The sequence below is a fragment of the Pteropus vampyrus genome, unplaced genomic scaffold (genome assembly GCF_000151845.1).
Source record: "Pteropus vampyrus isolate Shadow unplaced genomic scaffold, Pvam_2.0 Scaffold134, whole genome shotgun sequence".
Classification (NCBI taxonomy): Eukaryota; Metazoa; Chordata; class Mammalia; order Chiroptera; family Pteropodidae; genus Pteropus; species Pteropus vampyrus.
Window position 1 is genome coordinate 2,485,560 of NW_011888915.1, and position 23,575 is coordinate 2,509,134.

A 23,575-nucleotide genomic window follows, 5' to 3' on the forward strand; every position below is an offset into this window, starting at 1 on the left:
AAATTCTTCCATTTATATGAAAAAAAAAAAGTATATAATTTCACAAAGGAAAGGCTTTTTTTTTTTTTGTAGGCAATGGGTAATACTGACATAATTGCATAATTTTAACTTTAGAAACTATCCTTACTTAGCTTTGGAGTATATTTGAGTTGAGTAATGACTACTAAGGTTAAAAATATAAACTTGCAAAATGTCAAATGCAGAGTTTTTAAAATATACCCAAAATCATATTTTTAAAAATTCTTTTTGATAAGATGGCCAGTATGTGAGGATAGTTAACATTTTAAGATTTATAGAACTTTGCACTATTTATAGTATAACTATATCTGGACAAAGAATACCTATTTCTACAAGCCTAGCTATACAGCTCTTGAAAACACCCATTGATAACTTTACATTTACACCATACATGTCCTTGACATATATGCATAAATACCCAGTGAGTTTGTTATTCAGTGACAATCGCTGGGTCAGCTTTTAGCTATGCTGAGTGTCTCTAGTATTTAAAGGTAGATGTATGTTTTTTTTGATATATAATGGACCCTAAAAGCAAACCAGATGCTCTAGCTGGTATTAACTGGTAAAACAGAACTCTATCTCAGTACTAGAGAAAAAAGTTAATCATATACTACTTTCTGAGACACAATATATCAGTTTTTAAAGTATACTTAAATATGTTTACATAAACTGTATTTTTAAGAGTTTTTTAAGGGAAATTTTGGCTATACATGACTCTTCATGTAACCAAGCAAACTCTAGAACTAAACTCTTGCATCAAATGCAACTCTGCTATATAGTTGTTTTGACGGAACAATTAAATATAGTTTTATACCTAACCATTTGGAGTTAAATAAAAGACAACAAAAATCTCTACATTGATTTAAAAATTATTTTGTTGGGGGTGAGGGAGGTAAAAAAAAAAAGAAAACAATTTGATCCATTTAAGGAATCTGGCTGGAGATTAATGGTCTTATGTCTAACCAGAGGGAGAATTTAATTTCCAAAGCATCATCTATCCTGTTCATTAGGAAGAACTAGATAGTACCAACAGGAGGCACTCATTACATTTGTCATAACAAGAGCTGTATTTATAAAATTAATTGAAAAAGGCAAAAAAGATACTATCCAAGGATCACAATAAAAAATATTACTCTAAAACAATCTGATTAGTTTGAAAACCAGCCCAAAACTATTAGTGTATTCCTCCAGAAGATGAAGAAAAACATATTTGTGACTTCAGAAATTAGAAATCTTCTTGTCAGAAACATGTTTTATTATTGTAACCTCCTTTTATGATTGAAAACCAGCTCTAAAAAAGTACTAATATGTCTGCTTGGCATTTTTTATTTGGTCTGAAAATCTCTTTTCCCTCCTCATACGGCACTTTTCTCATAACTACAATTTGTCCAGAATCAGAGGGAGTTTCTTCAGAAAAAAGCCAATGGGCAATATATAAGACATACTATTTTCTTAGAGTTTCTGGTAAGAAAGCAAGACAATATTAACCAAATAAATTTAATACAAGAAAATAATGTTTAACTCAAAGTAAATTGCTTCGCATTTAACCTTTTCTTCTGATTCTAAACTAGATGACTTCTATTCTTAAAGCTTAAGATAAATTGGACATACAAATCAAAATCAGACCCAAGTTAAAGAAAATGGGATGCCAAGGACAGTGGTTTAGCAAAAGTAAACTCAACAACAGTTAAAATTAACTGGGAAAATTTTAATTAATAAGCATCAAATGTACTTTACATTGATAACTGCAAAACTGAAATTGTGACATTTTAAATATTTTTCTCAAAAAGGTTAATTTTCTTTTTCCTGGGAAACATGGAGATCCGACTATAAGCATTTACGTGGCCAGTCTAGGTCACTATGGTTTAGTTAACGCTGCTATCCAAACAGGTGTCACATTTCCTGTCTACAGTAAGGTAGACTGAGCTTCTTGTAGTGCTGAATTTTAGCAAAATTTCCATGAGATAATTTAAAGGAATGTCAAATTTTTGAAGTGCAAACTCAAACTCTACACTGGGATCACTTTTTTGCTTGAAGTGCATCTGACTTGAGAATACAGGTAATTTTTCTTTCTTAATTCCTTCAAAAAATATTTCTGCAATAAGTCTTGTGTCTTCTTTACTACGACTGGGTTGTTTTTAAGAAAGATTATCAGCTCTGTGGTTAGTCTCCCACAGTTGATAAAAATTTATCAAAAACATCATAATACAACTTGCAAGAAAAAAAGCTGTCTTTCAAAGGCTGCAGGAACAGGGAAGAAATAGCACTTCTTATTTGTATAAGCACAAACATTTACAGCTAGTGATACTTCAGGTAAATCAAATATAGTATTCAAAAGTTCCATAAAAATGAACAAAAGATACATGTTTACTTCCACTGCTCCAATAGTCAAACGTTAGGTCTGTATGAGAGTTGCACTGTAGCAGTTTCCTGGTCCAATTTAAGGGTCCGAAGTCTTTTCTGTGTATTTGGCCCAATGATGTCCACACCCCAGATAAATTCAGTTCAAAAAATGGAAATTAGGGCAAAGACCCCATATAACAAAGCACAGGGATATGCTACTAGCAGTTGCTGTCCTTCCATGGCTAGTGCAGAAATAAAAATTTTGGAAGCAGAAAAACTACACCATCCAATAATTCCAGCCGTGAGAATGATTCCTACCATTCCTCTGTAACCGAAAAGGAAAAACAAGGAGGGCCAAAAAAGACAGATGAGGTTAGTTACGGAAGAACACTACAAAAGCAATTCTAAATAAAAGCATTTTAAATCTACATGTAAACATCTGCAGAAATAACTAAGATTTTTTTCCCCAAAAATGTTCAAATGTACTCCACACTGAACTCAGTGATGCTGAATTCTCTCATGTGATAAAAAGCTCATTTATAAATACATTTCGCTCCTTTTAGCATAGAGCTTCTCAACCATGGCACTACTGACATTGGGCTGGATGTACTTTTGCTGCAGGCGACTGTTCTGTGCACTCTTAGGATGTTTAGTAGCATCTCTGGCTTCTAGCTGTAAGATACCAGGGGCACCCCTGCTACCCACAGTTGTGAAAACAAAAATTGTCTCCAGCTATTGCCATATGTCCCCAGGGAGTAAAACTGCCCTTGGCTGGAGAACAATGTTTTAGTAGAAAATATCTTCTGTAAAATTCATATATAAATATATTAATCTCAACAAATGAGAAAGTGAAGCAGTTTCTGCACTGAAAATCTGAAGCATTTTTATCCAAGTCATCATCTTGCCAAATCTCTGGTATCAAATAGTTGATATATGTTCTTCTCTTAAACCTCTGTTTTTTAACTCTGTAAGTGTAACAAAGCCCAGCTAGTGTCCATCACTAGCCACAGAAAGAGCTTGAACTGCTGAGAGAGCATCTGAGCACTGGACACAAGGAGGAACTTTATTGGCAGTAATTTACACTTCTTTTTAACCTCACCGAAATCATTATCTAAAAATTATATTTAAATGTGCTTACAAGTACATCTGAGAAAGTGATAGGTTAGTAATAACCTTGATCCCCACTCAAATGTTCCATTTTCAGTTAAAAAGCTGCCAAATAGAGAATACGTTTATTATCCATTCACTTAGTACATGCCCAACATATTCAAGAAATCAGATATAGTCTAAAAAATATCAAAAAGAAAGTATAATTTTAACAACTTCACCTTTTCCATGCTAAATTTAATATTTAACAATCACCACTGTTTAATTCATTTACTGACACTGTTTAAGTGAACACAAAACTTGTGAAATTCTTTAACGTAAGTAAAAGCTGAGATAGTATTAAAGATACCATCTTCAGTGTTCATCACTGAAAAGCATATAGCACAGTCCTCACTCACAAGAGGCACTATCTAGTATGTATGCTGAATCAGGGATTTATCCTAAATTGATGGCAAGTCAATCTTATTATACAGAATCGGTCAATCAATACCCAAAATAAAGATCAGTACTTACTGCAAAGAAAATATCACTGCGAAGCTGGAAAGTAGGATCATGGGAAGAAGACAATATCCAAGGACACTTGCCACACAACCAAATGAAACACCTGTCATACTCATTAAGTTTAATAAGCAAAACATCCCTAGACATCCAATTGCACTGATCCCATATACATAGCCAAACTGGATTTTGCCAGCCTGTGGGTAAAGAAAAGATTATAGGTTAAAGTGTAAAAAAATAAGTTATTTTTGGCCTTATTTTACCTAAAATGGTTCATGTAGAAGATATTTAATTTATGAGCATCAAAATCTACAGAGATATCTATTCTTTATGCAAAGAGGTAAAATATTGAGCAGATCGGCTTTCATATCTTCCTTGAGAAGTTTCAAGTATCCACCTCCCAATACACAAATATTTGGTTTTTCATTTTCCAGTTAGTATTTGAGCTTGGCATGGAAAGATACAAAATCATGTACAATCATCTAAAGTATTCCATTTCTAAAAAGAAATCTGGTTGATTTTAAGCAAATAAACTACAGACAAGATGGAAAGCCATCCAGAATGTTTGGACAACAGCTAATGTCACTTGAAAGCACCTAATTCCACCAAAACTGCCTCAAAGCAATTTATTCTCATTGGCAGATGTAGCCATAACCTTTTTAACAGCAGAAATAATTCCATCATTCATTCTCTAAGTGTGTTAAGAGGAGCTAGGAGAAAGAAAGCCAAGATAAGCAGGAAGCCATGGTTCTGTGGGACGGAGAGGAAAAAACTGAATAACAACCAGGTGAAAGGAATATAATGAAAGATATTTTTTCCTTTATTTTTCCAAATTGTTGGTTGATTTATAAAGTCTTTTGACCATAAACAAACAAACAAAACCTCAGGATAGTAATGGTTAGCTAAATTGAAGTTATAGCGCCATTAGTCAAGCTATGTAAATAAACACTGTATTATTGTATTCAGATCACGTTATCACTAAAATCAGTCTACAGAGAAGTTTGTCAACTTCTGATATGTAAAACTCAATCACGAGAATGCCTCTACAAATTATGTTAAATGGAAAAATCCTTGAGATTTTGTGACTCAATATTTATATATAAATACTTGAGAGTGTAGAAATTTGAAAAGTTTAGTTGAGATCATTGATAAATTCACTCATGTAGTAATAACTCGTACTTGCACAGTGCTTTAAACTTTTCAAAGCATTCTCACATGACCTGTCTGCTTAATCTCCAAACAATCGTGTTAGTTAGGAAGCACAGAATTATCTATGAGAGAGCTGAAGGATTAAATAACTTGCTCAAGGACAGAGTAGGAGTACTGAATTCACTCCCAGTTTTTCTGACTGAAAACCTCAACATCTGCCCATTACATCACTAATCTCTTCTAATTTAGAGACCTAAATAAAACAAATATTAACAATTATCTTTATAACTTTTCATTTTCAATATGTTTTATCAGTCTTAGGGAGGTGGGAGAAAGGGACTAAAACCTCTTATCCACTAATCTTTCAATTCATTTGAAGTCAAAATAATATACAGAAATAACCACCATCACCACAAGAAAACACTATCCAAAGTCTAGAAATTTAAAAAAAAAAAAAAAAAAAAAGAGCAAGACTAAAACATTTTGTCAGTCTCTGAAAAGAAGGAATTTTGATGAAGGAACAAAGCCACACATATTATTTATTTATTTATTTTTGGTGTTTTCCCTCTTGGAACAAGATATTGTATTTATTATCAAGGGAGAAGTAATGAATAGGTATAAATTCAAGCAACTTAATACCATTCAAAATACATCAAAAACTTGATGTATAAGCAATCTCAAAAATGGCTCTTGGTGGAACATTTAAAGATTGTTCTTTCACCTCACACTGAGAGTTAAAATCTTACCAGTAACAATGTGGCTCCAAAGGCAAGGCAAAAAACCATGGGTCCTGCCAAATCGGTCTCATTCATGATGCTGCCATCTGCTACTTTTAATGGATGTAACACTGTTAGTGTTTTTTGCCAGATGTGGTCAAAATTGATACCTAATTCTAAAGGAAAAGAAAAATAAGGAAGCCAGTTAGAATTTGTAATATACCTTTAGTTTACTAGAATCTATGTTAGAACTGGAGACGAAATTAAATATCCAGCATTAAAAGAAAATCTAGCAATACCAGATGTTATTTCGATGAGTCCTCAATACCAGTCTTTACTGATTATGGTGCATATTCCACAAATATCTAATTTCTGGTTTGGTGTTGGAAAAGGTATCAATATGATGGAACAGATACTCTTAGCTATTACTGCACATCAAAGAATACATGGATAGGGTTAATAGTAAGGAGTCCTGTACTTGGGGCTTCAGCAATGCATGGAGGCCCCCCAAAATTGTATACAAAACTATGTCTCTATGTATATGTGTGCATTTTTCTAAGGGGCATATTCATAACTTTCATTAAACTTTCAAAGGGTACTGAATTAAAAAAATGTTCAGAACCACTGCATTATGGGTTTGGAATACAATCTGAAACCCACTATACCTTTCAGTGATGTTACTAGTTCTTCCAGCTTATTTCCATGTAGAATAATCAATACCATGCTATTTCCTTTTATTTCTTCCACTGATAGAATTGTTAATATGAAGTAAAAGATGATGCTAATAATATATTGACATATTTATCACTTTTAAAGATCTATTAAAAATCCTGTCCCCTCTGGCTCAATGTGGTTTCATATATAATCTGTTCAAAATGGGTCACTTAATAGAAAACTATTTCCTGCAACATTTAAAAGAAAAGGAAAGGATAACTTCTCTAAACTAAGGTTAATTTTCACTGATCCTACCTTCCAATAAAGGTGGCTCATCCTCAAAGTTGTTTCCATAGAATGGCTGAGTTGTAGTTGGAGTGTATGCCTGAGTTGGCTGGTAAATCTGCCCGGTATATGGCTGCTGTGGCTGCATCATGTCTGGAGGGACAAATCGGCCTTGCTGCGAGTAGTCATAGCCAGCATTATGTCTGTAAATCAAAGTAAGTTAGTTTCATTTCTCAAAATTATGTCAACCCCCCCCAACAGCTGATATCTCTGAGACTAGAGAATCTTAGTCATGCAATTCCTAGGATATCTACTTTGTTAGGTTTTATAAATAATGGTTGAAATGATTACTAAGATCAAGCTGATTATCTCCAAAAAGTTGTCTGTGTTTTATAAGGAATCTTCCTGTTGATGCCAACACTCAGTTATGCAGCACTTAAGCATTTTACAAACTATTAAACTTTTAAACGTTAGGTCAACAAATAAAACTTAAAAATCTTGTCTGTTTTTCTCTCCTGAGTATATATAATATAAAGATAAAGATAGGTGTAAAATCAAATTTATGCCTAAGACTATGAATGAAAACTTAGGATGACAGACTTTGTACTACATGGTATATAATTTTCCACTGCAATTTAGATCTCCATTGAATAAAAAATCATTCTTTACTCTTTGTAGTACGTTACTTTTTGCAAGTGTGTAAATCTCTTTAAGAACAACCATCAATTTCAAACCACAGAGTAGAATAATCGAGTTTTGTGAAAGCTTTCTGAATATAAAACATTGAGTTCGCCTTGCATTTGAATACTGCTTTTAATTTTTCAAAGTAGCTGCACACCTACTGTTTCATTTGGTATGTGCTATACAGCAAATCCTGCATTTTAGAGGGAGAGACCTTACCATGGTTATTTTAGTGATGAAAACAATAGGAAACAGGATACTGAGCCAGTATTTTTTAAAAATTGTTACACCATGCTCTGGAAAAATATGACATCTAGAAATGGGACTAATCTAATTACATAGTAAGAAATACAGAGGTAAAATTATTGTTTTAAAAGATATATATATATTTACAGTAAAAAAAATTTCATTTTTAGAATTAGCCAGCTAGACTCAGTTTAGATGATCCCAATTTTGTTGGCAACGTCCAAAGCATCATAGTCGGGAGCCAGTCAAACATATGTCTTCTCTCCATCAGGCCTGATCAGGGTGTTGACTTTGGCCTTCTCAATGTCGTAGAGCTTCTTCACAGATTGTTTACTCTGGTGTTTGTTGGCCTTGACATCCACATGAATACAAGTGTGCTGTTGTACTCTATCTTCTTCACGGGTTAGGGAGAACCTGATGATGGCATAGTGGTCAAGCCTGTTTCTCCTGTGGGTGCTCTTCCAAGGATATTTGGGCTGCCTTTGGAGCCTCAGTGTCTTGGGCCATGGGAAAGTGGGTGACAGGCACATCATTTTTTTTGTGGCTGTGGACACCTTTAAGCACTGCGTTCTTTGCCGTCAAAGCCTTTGCTTTGGCTCTGGGAGGGGTAGGGTTTCCTTCTTTGCTTTCAGTGCCATCTTTGTAAAAAGGGTTTTAAAAGTAAGATACAGAGCTGAGAAGCCTTAGAGAGCCTTTAGTCTAATTTTTAAAAATTTTATAGTTCTTTTTTATAAGTATAAAAATCTAATGACCTCCATTAATTTTAAGTTTTTAAAATTAAATCTTAATTTTAAATTAATTGAGCATCTTGATTAAAAGCAAATCAAAGCAATGGCTAATTTTCAACTATGCACTGCTCTTTGGAAATTCCAATGGTGTTCTCAAGACTCACCACACTAGTCCAATCCAAGCTGAAAAAAAAATACCATTTATTTTAATGACTATATAATAATATACAATTTACCGCAACATTATTTTAATAGCAGAAGGCAAAAAACAAAATAATATGAATAACTATCAGTTATGAGCATAGGCTACTATGAGCCTGATAAAAGAAATGAGGCAACTATATGTATGCTGATAAGGAATGATAATCAAGAAATATTCAGTGGGAAGAAAAAAACCAATGTTCAAGATACTATACACCATATACACCCATCATGGCTTTCTAGAATATATCTATATGCATATGTATATATGTTATACATATAGATTATACATATAGATTTCTGTATTTCTATATATCATTATATAGATAAAGGGACCTGGAAACAGAGAAAAAGGACTTAGTTTTCATGTCATAAACGTACCTTTGTACCTTTAAAAATGTTGCACAATACTTATTAAAATTAATTCTCAAGTGTTACATGTAATATATAGGCATATATTAATTACTGGCAATTTCCAAAAACATAACTAATAGCCATTTTGAATATTACTGTGTAAAGCACTGTTATAAGTGTTTAATGTGAAATATCTAATATTATCTGCACCACAACTTTAAGAAGTTAATTTTATTAACCTCCACATTATAAAGATATGGAAACTGATATTTGGATTAAAATGATCTGCCCATGTGTACCAGGATTCAAAACTAGACATTTTGATTCTAACTCTTAAAAACTGTAATAAAAATCACTCCGAAATCCTACCTTACAGAGACAGTTGTAATATTTTTTTTCTGTATATGCATTTCCTCGGTGATTTTTGTATACAAATATGTTGCTTTCTATTTACTTGCACCTATACACACACACCCCACAAGTATAGCTGGTTGAACTATGACAAGAATTCACATTTTTGATTTACTGTATTGATCTGTTAGGATGCATCATAAATCTACATCTAAGTTTATGAAACAGCTAGAAAAAGTTCCATATGAAGGCTTCTACAATCAGCATAAACAGATATACAATATACAATAGTGGTTTTCAAACTCTGATTTTAGGACTCTTTTATAGTCTTAAAATTTATTCTTGAGAACCCCAAAGATTTTTTAATGTGGGTTATATCTATCAATATATTTACATTAGAAATTAAAACTGAGAAATATTTAAAATATTTAATTTAAAGTAACAATAAATCTATTGTATTAACAAATATTTTTATGAAAAATTATTTTTAAAAATTACTGACAAAAGTGGCACTCTATTATCAATCTCATTTATGTCTGGTTTAATAGAAGTCAAATAAAAATTCTTCTCTCTCTGCATTCAATCTGTCGTGATACACTGTTTTAGTTGAAGTATCTGAAGGAAATCAAGTGTTGCTGACTTTCAGTTGGAAAATAGAGTATTTTTAAGAACTTTTTCAGATGACCACGAATATTCCTTTTGAAACTACATCAACACTCAAAGCAAAGTGGTAGTTTTTTAAACTTAAGTTGCAACATAGAAATTGAAACAATATAATAAACTTTTTATACTGTTTCATTAAAATACATCCATTTGTCTTGCACTTTGAATATATCCTTTCTTTACTCATTTTGTAGCATCATGCACTGGCCATTTAAAAAACATTAGTAAGAGTTATGCAGATCCTCCAAATATTGACCCATTTCATATAAAAAAAATATATATCATAAAAATATTTTAAAAATCACGTTAGTGTCATCACTGCTTGCGTCAGAAAAATGATTACTGGGCAGCCTGACAAGTTCATGGTGATGAATACAAATTTTCCAAAATCCTCATTTTTGCCTGAAAGCTCTAATTTGATCATTGGCCACACATAATATTGTTTTCCTTGAAGTGATAGGCTCATTTCATTAATTTATGAGAAAATATCTGCCAAATACTCAAATCTGAATAACCATAGTTTATTATGACAATTGTTCTTTCAATAAAAATTGTTTCCATGAAAAAGCAGCTGATTCAGCTTGAGACTCAAATTGCATAGGGGCTTTTCCTAATCACTGTACTTCAGCATGAATTAAAGTGCTTTATGACTGCTTTCCATTTTATCACAGAGAATATTTTTTAAATGTGTGTATTTGAGAGTCAGAATAAAATTATAATTCTTACTGCTTCATCAAGGGCATCCTTAAATGAAACTGGTTCTCCCCAACAAGTGTGTTGCAATGAAGAATACAATGATTACTGGGACAATTTGATGCCATTGTCTACTCATATTCAGGTGCCAGCAGTTTTACTATTCACTGCTTCTGCAACATCAGTACAAATGTCAATGTACCTCAAAAGTTATATAATATCTTAGTATTGTAATAAAAATAGTTTTGACCTTAAAGACTCTCTGAAAGGTCTCAAGGATGGATTCTCTGGAGTCTGCAGTCTATACTTCAGAACCCCTGATATAGATCCAGAAATCTCATGTAAAGGAGAGAAATACTGCATGCAAATGACAGCTTCAAAGGTGGCACTATCATTCCTTCTACAAGATTCAAGGTGAGAAAGACAATACCATAGAATTTTACTATTTTCCTTTTCTAGTAGGAAAATTCCTGACTCCTCTGCTGGTTTTAAACTAGAACATAGTATGGTAGAGATAATCTTTATAGACTAAATCAATTACAGCAGGAAAAGTGGCAGATGTAAACCTGCTTTAGCACTGAGTACCAAAAAGAAACACAAAGTCTCTTAACATACTTGGTTGGCTATTTAAGGCCATGAAAATCCTTAGACAGTGCACAGGACATAAAGGTATTACTAATTAAGTAAAAAATAAAAAAAACCTACTAGCTTTCAATACTTTAAAAAATATGTACTTGGTATTACTATGTATTTTATAGGCATATCTAGAAAACAATGTGAGTCCAGTCCAAATGTGATATTCATTAAACTCACCAGATTAAGATCAAATAGCCTTTCATTTTTTTTGTTTTTATTTTTGTTGTTTTTATATGAATATATGAATGATACCTACAAAGTACCCATAGAGGAAACTGCAAAATATTAAAGCTGATTTCGTAGGGAAGATGCAAAACTATGGACTAATAGTCAAGTCAAACTTGAAGACAATCCAAGTCATATGCTATCTGAAACTAGATTTTAATCAATAGCTAAAAGTTATCAGCTGATCTTTGTAACCAAGTTAACAAAACAAAGAAAATGTTATTTGATAAACTGAGATAGATATTTAAAATATCATTAGATTGCAGACCTAACTGAAGGTACATATAGAAATAGAGGGGGCCCATTTTTTTAAATAAAGCTCAGAAATCCAGTTACTACTGCTAATATATTAGGCTTCTTGTTTCTCTAGACTTCTCTAGACATCATCTATAAACTCATATTCCTTAAATGGCAATAATGGTTATGTACCTGGGACAAAACTTCTTTACTAGTACTGAAGCACTGTTTACTGGTACATAATTTGGTTGGAATGGAATTATAAGAATAGCTAGCAACAGAATACCTAAATAATTGCTCTGGAAAACTGAAATGAAATAAGTGGAATGATAAATAACATCTTTAAGTGATGCAAACATGGACAGGATAGGAAAGAAAGGCAGAGACAGATAAATCTGGGAGGTTGAAATCTAAATGGAATAGTTCTGCTGAGTCCAAACATCAATATAATTTGTTTAAAAACAGGCCTGCATACAGACCAGGTTTTCCAAAGCCCTACGGCTGCACTCTGGCCATACATTCATTTGTCCTCTTTTACACAGAGCAATCACAAAAAAATACATATTTAGGTAAATAAATGAATGAAAATTTCTCGACATGTTTCCAATTTTGCCCAATTAACTGATGAAAGAGATAAATCCTCAATGATATGTAGTTGAGAATTTAACAGAAAGGAAAAAAGTGATTCATGGAAAGAATTTTTAACATGCTCACTTCTCACAGTTCACTGTGTTAAGTTTTAGGGGGAGAAAACCTTAGAACAGGGCTCCCCAACCTCCGGGCCGCAGACTGGTTTCGATCTGCGGCCTTTTAGGAACCAGACCACACAGGAGGTGTGGCTTCATCTGTATTTCCAGCTGCTCCCCAGCACTAGCTCCACCTCAGATCGTCAGGCATTAGATTCTCATAGGAGCACCCTGGTGCCGAAAGGTTTGGGGACAGCCGCCTTATATCAGGTTAAGCAGATTCAAGGGGTCTGTAAGTTGTAAAAAGTATAATCTATCCAAGACAGACCAGACTGTGGGGCTGAATTTGATTTTTGCTTTGTTTTTTAAATTCTTGGGCCCTTCCATTCCAATTTATTAATTCAAACATGTTCTAGTACTACATGTTTCTCTCAGACTGATAGATATAGTCTTCCTTTGCCCTCATCCTAGGGTAGTCTCCATGAGGTTTTTAATTCACAGCCCATAGATGAACACATGATGACACATGAGCGGTCTGTAGTCGCATACACATTTATGTGGATGTTTGAGTGCATGCACATATTTCTCAGAAATAGACCCATGCTTTTCACTAGATTCTTAAAAGCATCCTGAACCATCTTAAAAAGGTTAAGCAGACCTGGTATAGAAAACGCTTTCACTTGATGGGAGAGTGATAAGATCATCTTTAAGGTCCTAAGAAACTAGGGATACAATGGCTTAGCAGATATTGGTAGAAAACCTCCAGTTAGTGTATTCTTGCCACAAATACCACAAATTATTTTTAAAAATCAGTTTTCTAATAATTCAGAGCTGAAAGGTTTTGAGTCCCTTTTCAATGTGCAACTGCCAACTCACATGTATTGACCATAAGTTTTAGGTATAAATAATAAAAATGACCATCCATTTCTATATGAAAATCACCTGATGAATCACCTGATGATTCATAATAAGAAACTTACACTGTTAAGTAGCGTCACTAAGCACTTTCAATTAATGTCAGGAAAATCTGAAAGTTGGGCTATTTTAACTATAAAGAGAGTCATCAGAAAATTTTAATTTTTAATTGGTCCTGTGGACTAATTAGCATATCTTTTAGGTATCTGAACTTCTATCCATATATATAATGATGTAGAAATACTGTTACTACAAAAAGTTCAACAATCTACTTTTCCACCCACAGCACACATGAAAATTTTGCAGAAGATACTAAACTAAATAAAGCAATCCCTAAAGAAGATACTAAACTAAATAAAGCAATCCCTTCGAACCAGTGCCCTATATCTCTCCAGAAAAAGGAAGATTATGAAAAATCACATTCTTGATATGGGACATATTCACACATTCGGTTTCAGGCAGAAACACACATTCTGGCTACATGCTTTCACTGCAATCTTGACTAAATAAATTGCAAAGTTGAAAAGTTACTTGCTATAGGGTCCACCACTTCCTCCATAATCATAGGGCTGCTGTGACTGGTCATCGATGCTGTAAGTTGTCTGGTAGAAATCCGTGTTTAAGTTATCAAAGCCTGACATTGCAAATGATCTGCAATAGAAGAGAAATGGCAAATACTGCTTATGCACAAGGTCCTACTGAATTCGTTCCTGATACTTTGCTTAAGCAAATCTTCCCAGAAGATAGCAAATAATTCTGAAATTTTAGGAAGCAGCATTTGGAGGGTGGATCCAGGAAGGCGAGGAGAATGCTAAGGAATTGTCTAGTCTCTAACTCACGGCCTGGGAAGACACCTCCACTTCAAGGAACTGATATGCCTTGGGTTAGGGGCCGGGTCGTGGGAGGAGTGGTTCCATGGGGTCTAAAATAACAACAAAGGCGATTCCGCCCCTCGGGACAGGGTTTTGTAACTGACAAAGCGGTTGCCTCCTTGCAAAATAAGGTTGGGACCTGCCAGAAAAGTGTAGGCTCTCATAAAACCGCCCCTGAAGTGCAGGGGCAGCGTCACAGCAAGGGCCTGAGAGGGAGGGAGAGTCTCAGGAAAGGACTGGGCGCGGCGCCGAAAGGCGGCAATAAGCCGCGTTGCACAGGTGTGGGGAGAAGCGGAACAGTGTACCGTAGGCCTGGGGCACTCACCAAAAGCGGAGGCAGCGGCAGTAGCTCCAGCAGCCCCAAGTAACCCCCGACCTCAGCTGAAAACCCTGAGCTGGCCTGGTTGCTACGTGTTACAGGGCAAAGAACTGCTTCCGGGGCACGCTCACTTGCGCAGGCGTGTTGGCAGATTTTGCTTTCTTGGGTTAGACACCGACGGGGCGGGGAACCTGATATGGTGCATGCGCAGTATCGACCAATGGGAAGCGGGAACTACTTCTAGGAGCTAGTTAGCAGGAGGCAGAAAGGCGCAGGCGCAACAATTGTTACCAGGAAGGGTTCTTCGCTCGAAAGAGGACGTGGAAGAAGACGTGGCAAGCGCTGATGTGGGACAGGCAGAGCCTGTCTCTTGTCCACAAACTACATACTCGCTCTCTCTCTCTGGAGATTCAGGCACTGTGCTAAAGAGTTTATGTGTATTATTTATCTTTAGGCCCTAATGAGGTGGTTACTCTGTTATTCTCCCTTTATAGGTGAGGCTGTTAACTTCGTTTAGTAACGTTGAATTCGATGTTACATGACAACTCTGCTAGCTGTGCTAACTACTGGATATACTGGAGATACTATGGTGAATACAAGCTAGCTGGTACTGCTCACGTGGAGTTAGGGAGGAGGTAAACAAATACATGTGAAATTGTTACTAATATTCTTATATGCTCCATAATTCTTTGAAGGGGCGTAACATTTATCTGGGAATAAGAATCTGGAAAGCCACTATGAGAAGGTGATAAACAAAAGGGTGACTAGGAGTTAGTTATTAGAGAAAAGCAGGAAAAGGGGAAAGGGGAGGAAAAAGAAATGGAAGAGAAAAGCACGAATATTTCAGGCAGAGACAGCAGCCGGTGCAAGGCCTGGGGTTAGGGAAAAGGTATGAGTCAGGGTTTCTCAGCCTCTGCACTATGAACATTTTGGTCTAAATGATTCTGTTGTAGGGGGTTGCCCTGTGCAGTGTGGGATGTTTAGCAACATTCCTGACCCTCTATTCACTAGATGCCAGTAGCACCCCCTACCAGACTTGAAACAACGAAAAATGTCTCCAGACATTACAAAATGTCCCTTGGGCAACATCAGTTTGGAAATCACTGGTCTAAATGAAGCCAGGGTTAATGAAGCACCAAGTGAGGGGAGTCACATAGGAGCTGAAACTGGAGCTACAGAAAGGGTCAGGAAATAATATCTTGTTGGATTCTGGTGTTCTAAAAGAAAACAGAAACCACTGAAAGTTATGAACCGACGAGTGACATAATGAGATTTTTCTTTAAAAAAAAAAAAAAATTGTTGTGGCTACTGTGTTAAATCACTTTCTCAAAGTGGAGGAATCCTTACTACCTTTCACTCCCCTAACTCCAGATGCCATGGTATTAACTGATGAGCAAAACTGTCTTCAGGATTTATAGTACTAAAGTTTATACTGTGAGCCCTTGCATTTTATGCCGGGACTAAAATCTTGTGGTCCTGACAAAAGCCATGACATTGCTCTGGTACCAGTTTTCAAAGGAATAATAAAATTTCACTGGTTAAAATGAAACAAACAAGTAAAAGTAAAACAAAAAACATACTCCCTATCCTACAAAAATAGCAACAGCAAAAAATTAAAAAAACGAAGACTATACTTTTGAGAGGAACAGGCAGTTACCCTTTGAGGTTTTCTACTGCATCAGAGAACTTCCGAAATTGCTCATCTAACTGTTAAATTTACTACCTTTTACAAATTATGTTATAATTTATTGACATAGGTACCAGCTGCACAACTCTAGGTAGACTGACCATAAATCCTGATATGCTGGAGACAGCCCCGTTGACTCATTTTATGCCTGATACTTTTTAGCATAATTATTAATATAGTCCCCTTTTCACTCTCAAAAATATCCCAGTTTGATTAATAAATTATATGATTGTACTTTAAGCTACATTACCTATGAAGCTTAGTTTCTAGTTATCAACAATATGCAGTAATCTATCATTTTATCTGCTTAATGATCTTATGATTGAAAAAAATTCTAGTACCTCTTGGTTTCCTCTGATGTTTCTTCCTATCCCAAAGAGATGTTACCCTTAAATTTGAACAAAATACAGGAATATGAACATTAAAAATTACCTGTTTAGGATGCATTGTTCAATATAGATATTATTCAAAGTATGCTTCTGAGTGTGAAAGCAATTACATATTTCCTGGATTTTCTTTCGTCTCTAGCCCCTGCTACAATTGAGAAGCCGAGCAAGAAAATTGAGTTACATGATTAAATCTTTCATATTGTTTGTTCGACTTTGAAACATAAGCCAAGGTATCCTGCAGAAGCTCCTCAGGAATTTTGAGAACATCAGTCAATTTCATGGTTAGTCAGGTAGGCGTTCCTTTTTTGGAATTTTTTTTTTTTTTTTTTTTTGGTGTGGTGTTGAGCCTCCCTACCTCAGGACAGGCTCCAGCAAGTTATAGTAAAAGAAACAAATACTTAGTAAATGTTTTGACTTCTGTTAGAGTCATTAAGCTGGCCTCACTAGGAGTGGAAAGCCTCAACCAGGTCAACGATGATGGAACATCAAGTGAGTTTGTAACAGCTGCCTAGTCTTCCACTGGAATCTAGTATGCCAATTATCAAACTTGTAATATAGAAGAAAGAACATTCTAATCACAAGTAATACCTTTTAATTAGTTTGACACTCATGTTAGTATGCACACTAACACTTCACAAACATACTTCACAAACACAAAAACTTCATTTTTGTTTTTGTTTTAGGTTGGCAGGGGAATTGTACTTAGATATCTTAGAAATGCCTTCTTTCACCTCTGTTTTATGTTAAATATGTCATGGGGAGTTGTGCCAGAAAATTATGGTTTGAACATGAGTAGTTTTCCTTACTTTCAGCTATATCCACAATCAACAAATAAGGTGGGGATTTGGCAGCTGTGAGCGAGTCATGTTAAATCCCATAATGCAACCTGATAATTATGGTGAAAATTATTGTATGTGCCCAAGATGTTTTCACTACCTTGAATATTAATTATGTAACCCCATATCCCAAATATGACAAATTACCCTTTATCCCATAGGAAATTTCCTCGTCAAATTCTGCTTCTTTTATTTCAATTATTTTACTTTGAACAATAAGTTATTGTTTGGGGAAGACAGATTTACCAATAACAACATTGGATGCTTTTGGCAAAGGAATTTAACCCCAATTTAACAATTATTCTTGGAACTTTGGCTTCAATATTGCAAGTGCCTCATGTTGTTGCAAAAAAAAAAAATCTTTTAAAGATAATTTTTTAAGCAATATTTTTATTGTAGGTATTTTCATTGTAGAGATCACAAACACCCTCTTAAGTAACAAATAAAGATATTTCTAATGTTAGGTTAATGAATATTGTGGTTTGGAATTAGAATTTCCGTGACAGTAGTGGAAGTTCTTTTTTTTTTTTTTTTTAAATTAATTAATTTTTTTATGGTGACATCGGTTAATGAAATCTGGTAAGTTTCAGCTGTACATTTTAACAATAAGGCATATATATATATTTACTTTGCATGTTCACCTCCCATAGTTAGATTTCTTTCTGTCACCTCATATTTGACCCCATTTACCCCATCTACCTTCCCCATCCCCTCTACCCCCTGCCTTCTGGTAAACACTAGTCTATTGTTCATGTCCATGAGTCTCTGTTTCTCCTGTTCATTTGTTGCTTTTAGGTTTATATCTCACATATAAGTGATATCATGTGATTTTTAACTTTTTCTGTATGTTAAATAACCTAGAAGGAATAATGTAAAAAACAGCCTCAGAGGACTGGACTCTAGTGATGGCAGAGTCCTTCCTCCAAAGGTGCAAGTGAAGCATTTGAAAGATATAACAGCTAACACCTATGTACACTTAGTATGTACCAGGCACTGTTATAAACACTTTACACCTTTTAACTCAATTGCTTTTCCTAACAACCCAATAAGTAGGTGCTCTATATATGACATACAATGAAACTGAAAACAGAGTGGTTAAATAACTTGTGAGACATCATTAGACTAGGAAATAGTAGACCTGAGGTTTGAACTCAATCTGGCTCTGAAGTCCTCATGGTAAACCACTAGACTGTATCGTTATTGTGTTACATAATGTGAATATGGAAAAAGGCAATATTTCTAGTGAATACACTACTTTACCTAACATGATTATGTATACACACAAACACACACACACACACACACACACACACACTAACATTTAGTGAATATATTACTTTACCTAACATAATTTTATATATGTGTACATTATATATATATATATATATAATGTATAAATGCACACTAAAATTGCAGTTAGTTGATAATTCTATCTGTATTCCCAAATGTGTATATATTGAAGTTCATAAAAAAAATTTTTTTGTAATCTTCTCATTGAGCACATGACAAATCACCTAATGTTTAAGTTTACTCTATATTAGTCATGTAATTTAATTAATAATATATAGTGATTAAGGGTGCACATTCTGAAGCCTTTGCCTGGATTCACATCTTCTACTACTAAACTAGCTATGGATCTTCAGTAAGTAACTTAGTCTTTCTGCCTTTTCTCATGTGTAAGAGCAGGATAATGACAGTATTCATCTTATTTGGTTACTAGGATTATATGAGATAATGCATGTAAGTCACTGTGCCTAAGTACTAAGTATTCAGGGAATGTTTGCAAGTATTATCATTGCTGAATCTCTAGAGCTACAGAAGTAATAGGATTTTGTCAGCAACCAAAATGGATTTTTAAAAAACTATAATGATTGAGTTCGAACAAACTATTTCTGAGATTGATTACACACATTTCACTCTGATGCTTCCTTGCAGATTCTATATTCTTTTATTATTTTTCTTTTGATACAGTGAAGTGTATTAAAAATACACTTTCTTTATCTTCTGTCCCAGATTCCCAAATTGGGCTTGTATGCATTGTAAATTTTAATCTCACAAATATCTTTTGATGTCAGACACTATTGGTTAAGAACTACTCATACATTAGAGCAGTTATTCTTGAAAATTGTGAACAGTGCTACCCATATTTGATTTTTCTCAGTGTGATTTATGTTATTTCAAACACTAAAGAAAATGTGTTCATGTTTCTGCTTTATCTCCCTTTCTCTCTTCTTCTCCAACACATGAAATTTATCAGGAGACAGTGCTTAAGATGAACCATGTTGTGGAAAAGATGTTTATTTGCAAAGAAAGAAAATGGTGGTGTCCTAGCCATGTAAAACAATTGGCATAGAAATTTTAATATATAATGTTTCTTAAAATCATACAGGAATCAAGTTTTGTTATACTCAGTGAAAGAGCAGCCTAGAAATTACTACAAGTGTGTAAGATATTACACTTATTTTAGGCAGTTCATCTTTTATATTTTTTGGTTAGAATTCTTCATGATTACCTTCTCAGTAACAGACAGTTCAAGCTACCACTGCTTATCATTACAGTTTAACTCTTTGTGGTGATAAATAATATAATGTTAAACTCTTTTATTATAAGGCAGTATTTCTAGGGCTGGATATTGCTGCTCTGGGAGTTTTAATTCAGATAAATATAAATATAAACTTAAAACATTCTTGTTTTAACTTCTTCTTTTGCCTTATATATGCCCAACCTACAGAATTCTAATTTTTTATTTTAATCTGATTTTCATGTTAAGCCTTGATAATAAAAATGTCTCACGTGAGTAAGAGATAAGTCTCTAGACATGGGAGAGGCAGCCACATGAAAACCATGTATTCTAGTTTGTGGCCCCCATGCAGTAGCACAGCCTTTTTAAAATCATTATTCTTACTTTCTTTCATGCTTTTCTAAATGTTGGAGAATGCATGTTCCCTGAGCAGACAGTGTTTACTATTATGGTTACTAGAGAGAGCAGTTTATTATATCTTAACCAGAATATTTTTCATGTACTTAGATATGACTTTTTGTAATTCTGACTACTAATTATAGTACTAATTCAACTCTTTTCCTTAAATGAGGATAATTTTATTTTAAAACAATCAGAGACATGTGAAATCAAACTTATGATTGTCATTAAATTCTGCAAATTTAGATCTGGAAGTCAAAGACAAACATATTTTTACCTTCTGATTTTATGTTAAGCAGTCAAAATGTTTTTGACTCTTCTTTTACAGTCTTAAATTTGTAGAATTTAATGAAAATCACAAATCTCCTACTGAGATAATTAATTTTGCCCACCAGGAGTAAATATGAACATTTTTTGACTCTTGCTAGCATTTTTTTTTTGGAAAGATTGACATCATTTAAAAGTATATTTGATTTTAGGTTTATAAATATTTCTTTCCTGGGCTTTCTCTAAAAGCTCTTCCTGATAACTCCAAAATTGACTCTATACTAAATGTCGTTAACATACTCCCCTTACCAATCTCTGGAAATTAAATGTCTTAGCTTCACATTAAAATTAGAAGAGGGCCCTATTAGGTTAGCCTGAATTCACTGAGACATCTCCAAAGTGAACAAAAATAGAGTGGTCTTCACAAACAAATCATGATATCGAGTGCCTCTGAAAATGACCAACACACTGCTCGTTTGACTGGCTTTATAATGAAAATTATAGAGAATTATAATGGATAGGAATCTTGAGATCATTCGTTCTCTATTCTCTGATTTTACAAATTGGGATCCAAGGCCAAGAGAAGTGAAAAGATGTATTCTAAGACCTAACTTTCAAGTGCTTCCTTTATGTTTCTGACCCTCACGGGGCCCCAAAAGCCTAGCCATGAGCTCCTCTGCTCTTGCCAGTTGTGTCCCCTACCTACTGGGAAAGGTTCTCCACCAGGCTAGTTCTCCCATCTGTCACACCAGCTACATCCCACTTGAGGTCCTCAACCTAATTGGTTTTACCTTCCTACAAGCTGGTGAAATTATTCAAACTTATCTCTCCATGGGAACCCAGGATCACTTCACCCTATTGTTAATACAAAGTCAGCCTCCCACAGTCCCTCTTTCTGAGTGTAACCTCTACATGGCTCCTCTTGGCTTCTGGCGTCTTTCTCACGAGGGCTGTGAGAATGCGTGATTAAAAACTGCTGCCAATGTCACCTGTCCAGTGTCAAGTATTATATGTTCAGCCAATCCCTCCTTTACCAACAGTGTGAATAGAAGAGCAGAACAAAGGATTTGATCATTTTTACTAAGGTGGCTAGTGTCAGATTCATCGTTGCGTCTTTTCTGTGACTTTCAGATGGTGAATGACAAAGGTGAGATGGTAAATAAGTGAGTAATTGTAACCATCTAATTACATTGGAAACTCTATCAGGATAGCATTCTTATTATATTTACTTTATGTCTCAGCTCTAGGACATGGAATAATGCTGTGTTTGTGGTGTTTATTCATTTATTTAACAAATATTTATTGAGAATTTATCATGTGCCAGTCACTATATTCAACAAACAGACTCTTTGTCTGCCTCTTGGTGTTTGAGGAAGTCCTGTTCTCCCATCTATTCTGCAAGTTGGCTGCAAGCTAGCCATCTTCAGTGGTCTGCTTGGAGCAATGCTCCTGTTCTGCACTGCTTCTGGCATGATGCAGTCACTAATGAGTATCCATCCAGTTAGGCTTGCTATTCTTTGTTTGTGGACTAGAGGTCCAGACCAGGAAGAGACTCCCATTTGCAGGTTGGGATAATGTTTATAGTAAATTGCCAGTGGATGTCAGTGATGATGACATTCGTAAATGAGAAGCTTTTATTGTTCTCCAAGACTCCATAGTCCTGAGAATTACTGAACATGGGATCATATCTTGAGAATCTATATATTTTTTTCAAGGCAAGGATGAGTGGATACATTGGAATCCATAGAAGCACTAATAAAAAAAAAAAAACCTCAAAACTCAGTGGTTTAAAAAAACAATAATAATATCAATTTTTCTCACGAATCTGTAATCTGGGCAAGGTTTAGCAAGGACAGCCATCTCTGTCCCCCACAGCTTTGGCTGGGAGACTTGAAGGCCGGGTATTAGAGTCATCTGAAATCTCCCTCATTCACATGTCTGATTATTGATGCTGGCTGCAGGTTGGGACCTTAACTGACACTTACATGTGGCCTCTCCATATGGCATGGGCTTCCTCACATTTCAGTGGCTGAATTCTAAGGAAGAGCATCCAGAGAGAGGGCCAGCTAGAAGCTGTATCACCATTTCTACACCATCCTTGGAAGTGATTCAGCATCACTTGTGATGCACTCTGTTGGCTAGACGAGTAACTAAAACTGGTTCATATTCAAGGAAAAGGGAAGTAGACTCCAACTTTTGATAGAAAACTGTTAAAGATTTTTTACACATTTTAAAAACTACCACTTCCCAATGGGGGTACAAGTGGAAAAAGGAGTAACACACGTTTCCTTTTTTAATCAGAGTGACTGATATACATTAGTAGCAATGAAGAAATTAAGAAGAGAAAGAATGAAAGAATTTTAAATGTGTATTAGATCCTGACATGTGAGTAAAAGGCTACTTTAAGACTGAGTATATTTGTTGGTGTTTTGTGGTTCTGTAGACACAATCTTATTATTATATGCATTTAGGGATACCATTCAATTACTAATGAAGTATTCTGCTTCTTACGTGCCATTTTTTCTTGGAAAAAAGTGATCTCTACCTAAAATACTTTATTCACAGAATAAAGCACACTTGAAACTATTCCTTAGAGTTCTTTTCTTACCTATAATGGCATACAACATTTGCTGTTTACTTATTTTATTTTGTTGATGATGCAAAAGTCTGACTCCTTTTTATTTCTAGCTTTACACATCAGTAGAATGTTTATGCCATGCTCATTTTGCCCCCTAGTGGCTTTTTATGTCTTCATTCCATATTTCCATTTAAGTTTCAAATCTTTTGGAATGTAAGAAGGAAAAGTACCACTGTGTTCCCCTTGCCACATACATTTCATCTCATAGTTGAGGAAATTAAGACCCAGAAAACTTGTGGGACTTGTCTGATGTCACACATC

General features: G+C 34.7%; 2 protein-coding genes across 6 annotated transcripts in view; one reads left to right on the forward strand and one right to left on the reverse strand.

The window, feature by feature from the left end:
* Positions 1–1,705: 1,705 nt before the first annotated feature.
* On the reverse strand, positions 1,706–14,738 carry YIPF5 (Yip1 domain family member 5). 2 transcript variants are annotated; one of them, XM_023534899.1, is made up of 7 exons: positions 14,584–14,738; positions 13,918–14,037; positions 6,801–6,973; positions 5,862–6,007; positions 3,982–4,163; positions 3,500–3,573; positions 2,595–2,686 (listed from the first exon to the last, which is right to left on the reverse strand). In XM_023534899.1, coding segments are annotated over exons 2-7 (687 nt in total). In that variant the 5' UTR covers positions 14,028–14,037; positions 14,584–14,738; the 3' UTR covers positions 2,595–2,684. The 2 variants fall into 2 exon arrangements, with proteins under 2 accessions (XP_011365768.1, XP_023390667.1); XM_011367466.2 differs by lacking the exon at positions 3,500–3,573 and having other exon boundaries at positions 1,706–2,686.
* Positions 14,739–14,859: 121 nt separating this feature from the next.
* The window catches only part of KCTD16 (potassium channel tetramerization domain containing 16), a 241,450-nt gene continuing 232,734 nt past the window's right edge, over positions 14,860–23,575 (forward strand). For 2 of the 4 annotated variants that reach the window (XM_023534895.1, XM_023534896.1), the window contains exons 1-2: positions 14,860–15,760; positions 16,793–16,943. The gene's annotated coding sequence lies outside the window, so the exon portion shown is untranslated. The remainder of the gene's footprint in view (positions 15,761–16,792; positions 16,944–23,575) is intronic. The other 2 variants (XM_023534897.1, XM_023534898.1) reach the window with 2 other exon arrangements.

Coding starts and splice junctions, on each gene's coding strand:
- YIPF5 (XM_011367466.2), bottom strand. CDS start 14,027: ATGTCAGGCTTTGATAACTTAAACACGGATTTCTACCAGACAACTTAC. Junction 6,974..13,917: donor AGTGGTGGACCCTATAGCAA/GTAACTTTTCAA, acceptor TTTGATTTACAG/ACATAATGCTGGCTATGACT. Junction 4,164..5,861: donor TTGGAGCCACATTGTTACTG/GTAAGATTTTAA, acceptor CTTTACCCACAG/GCTGGCAAAATCCAGTTTGG.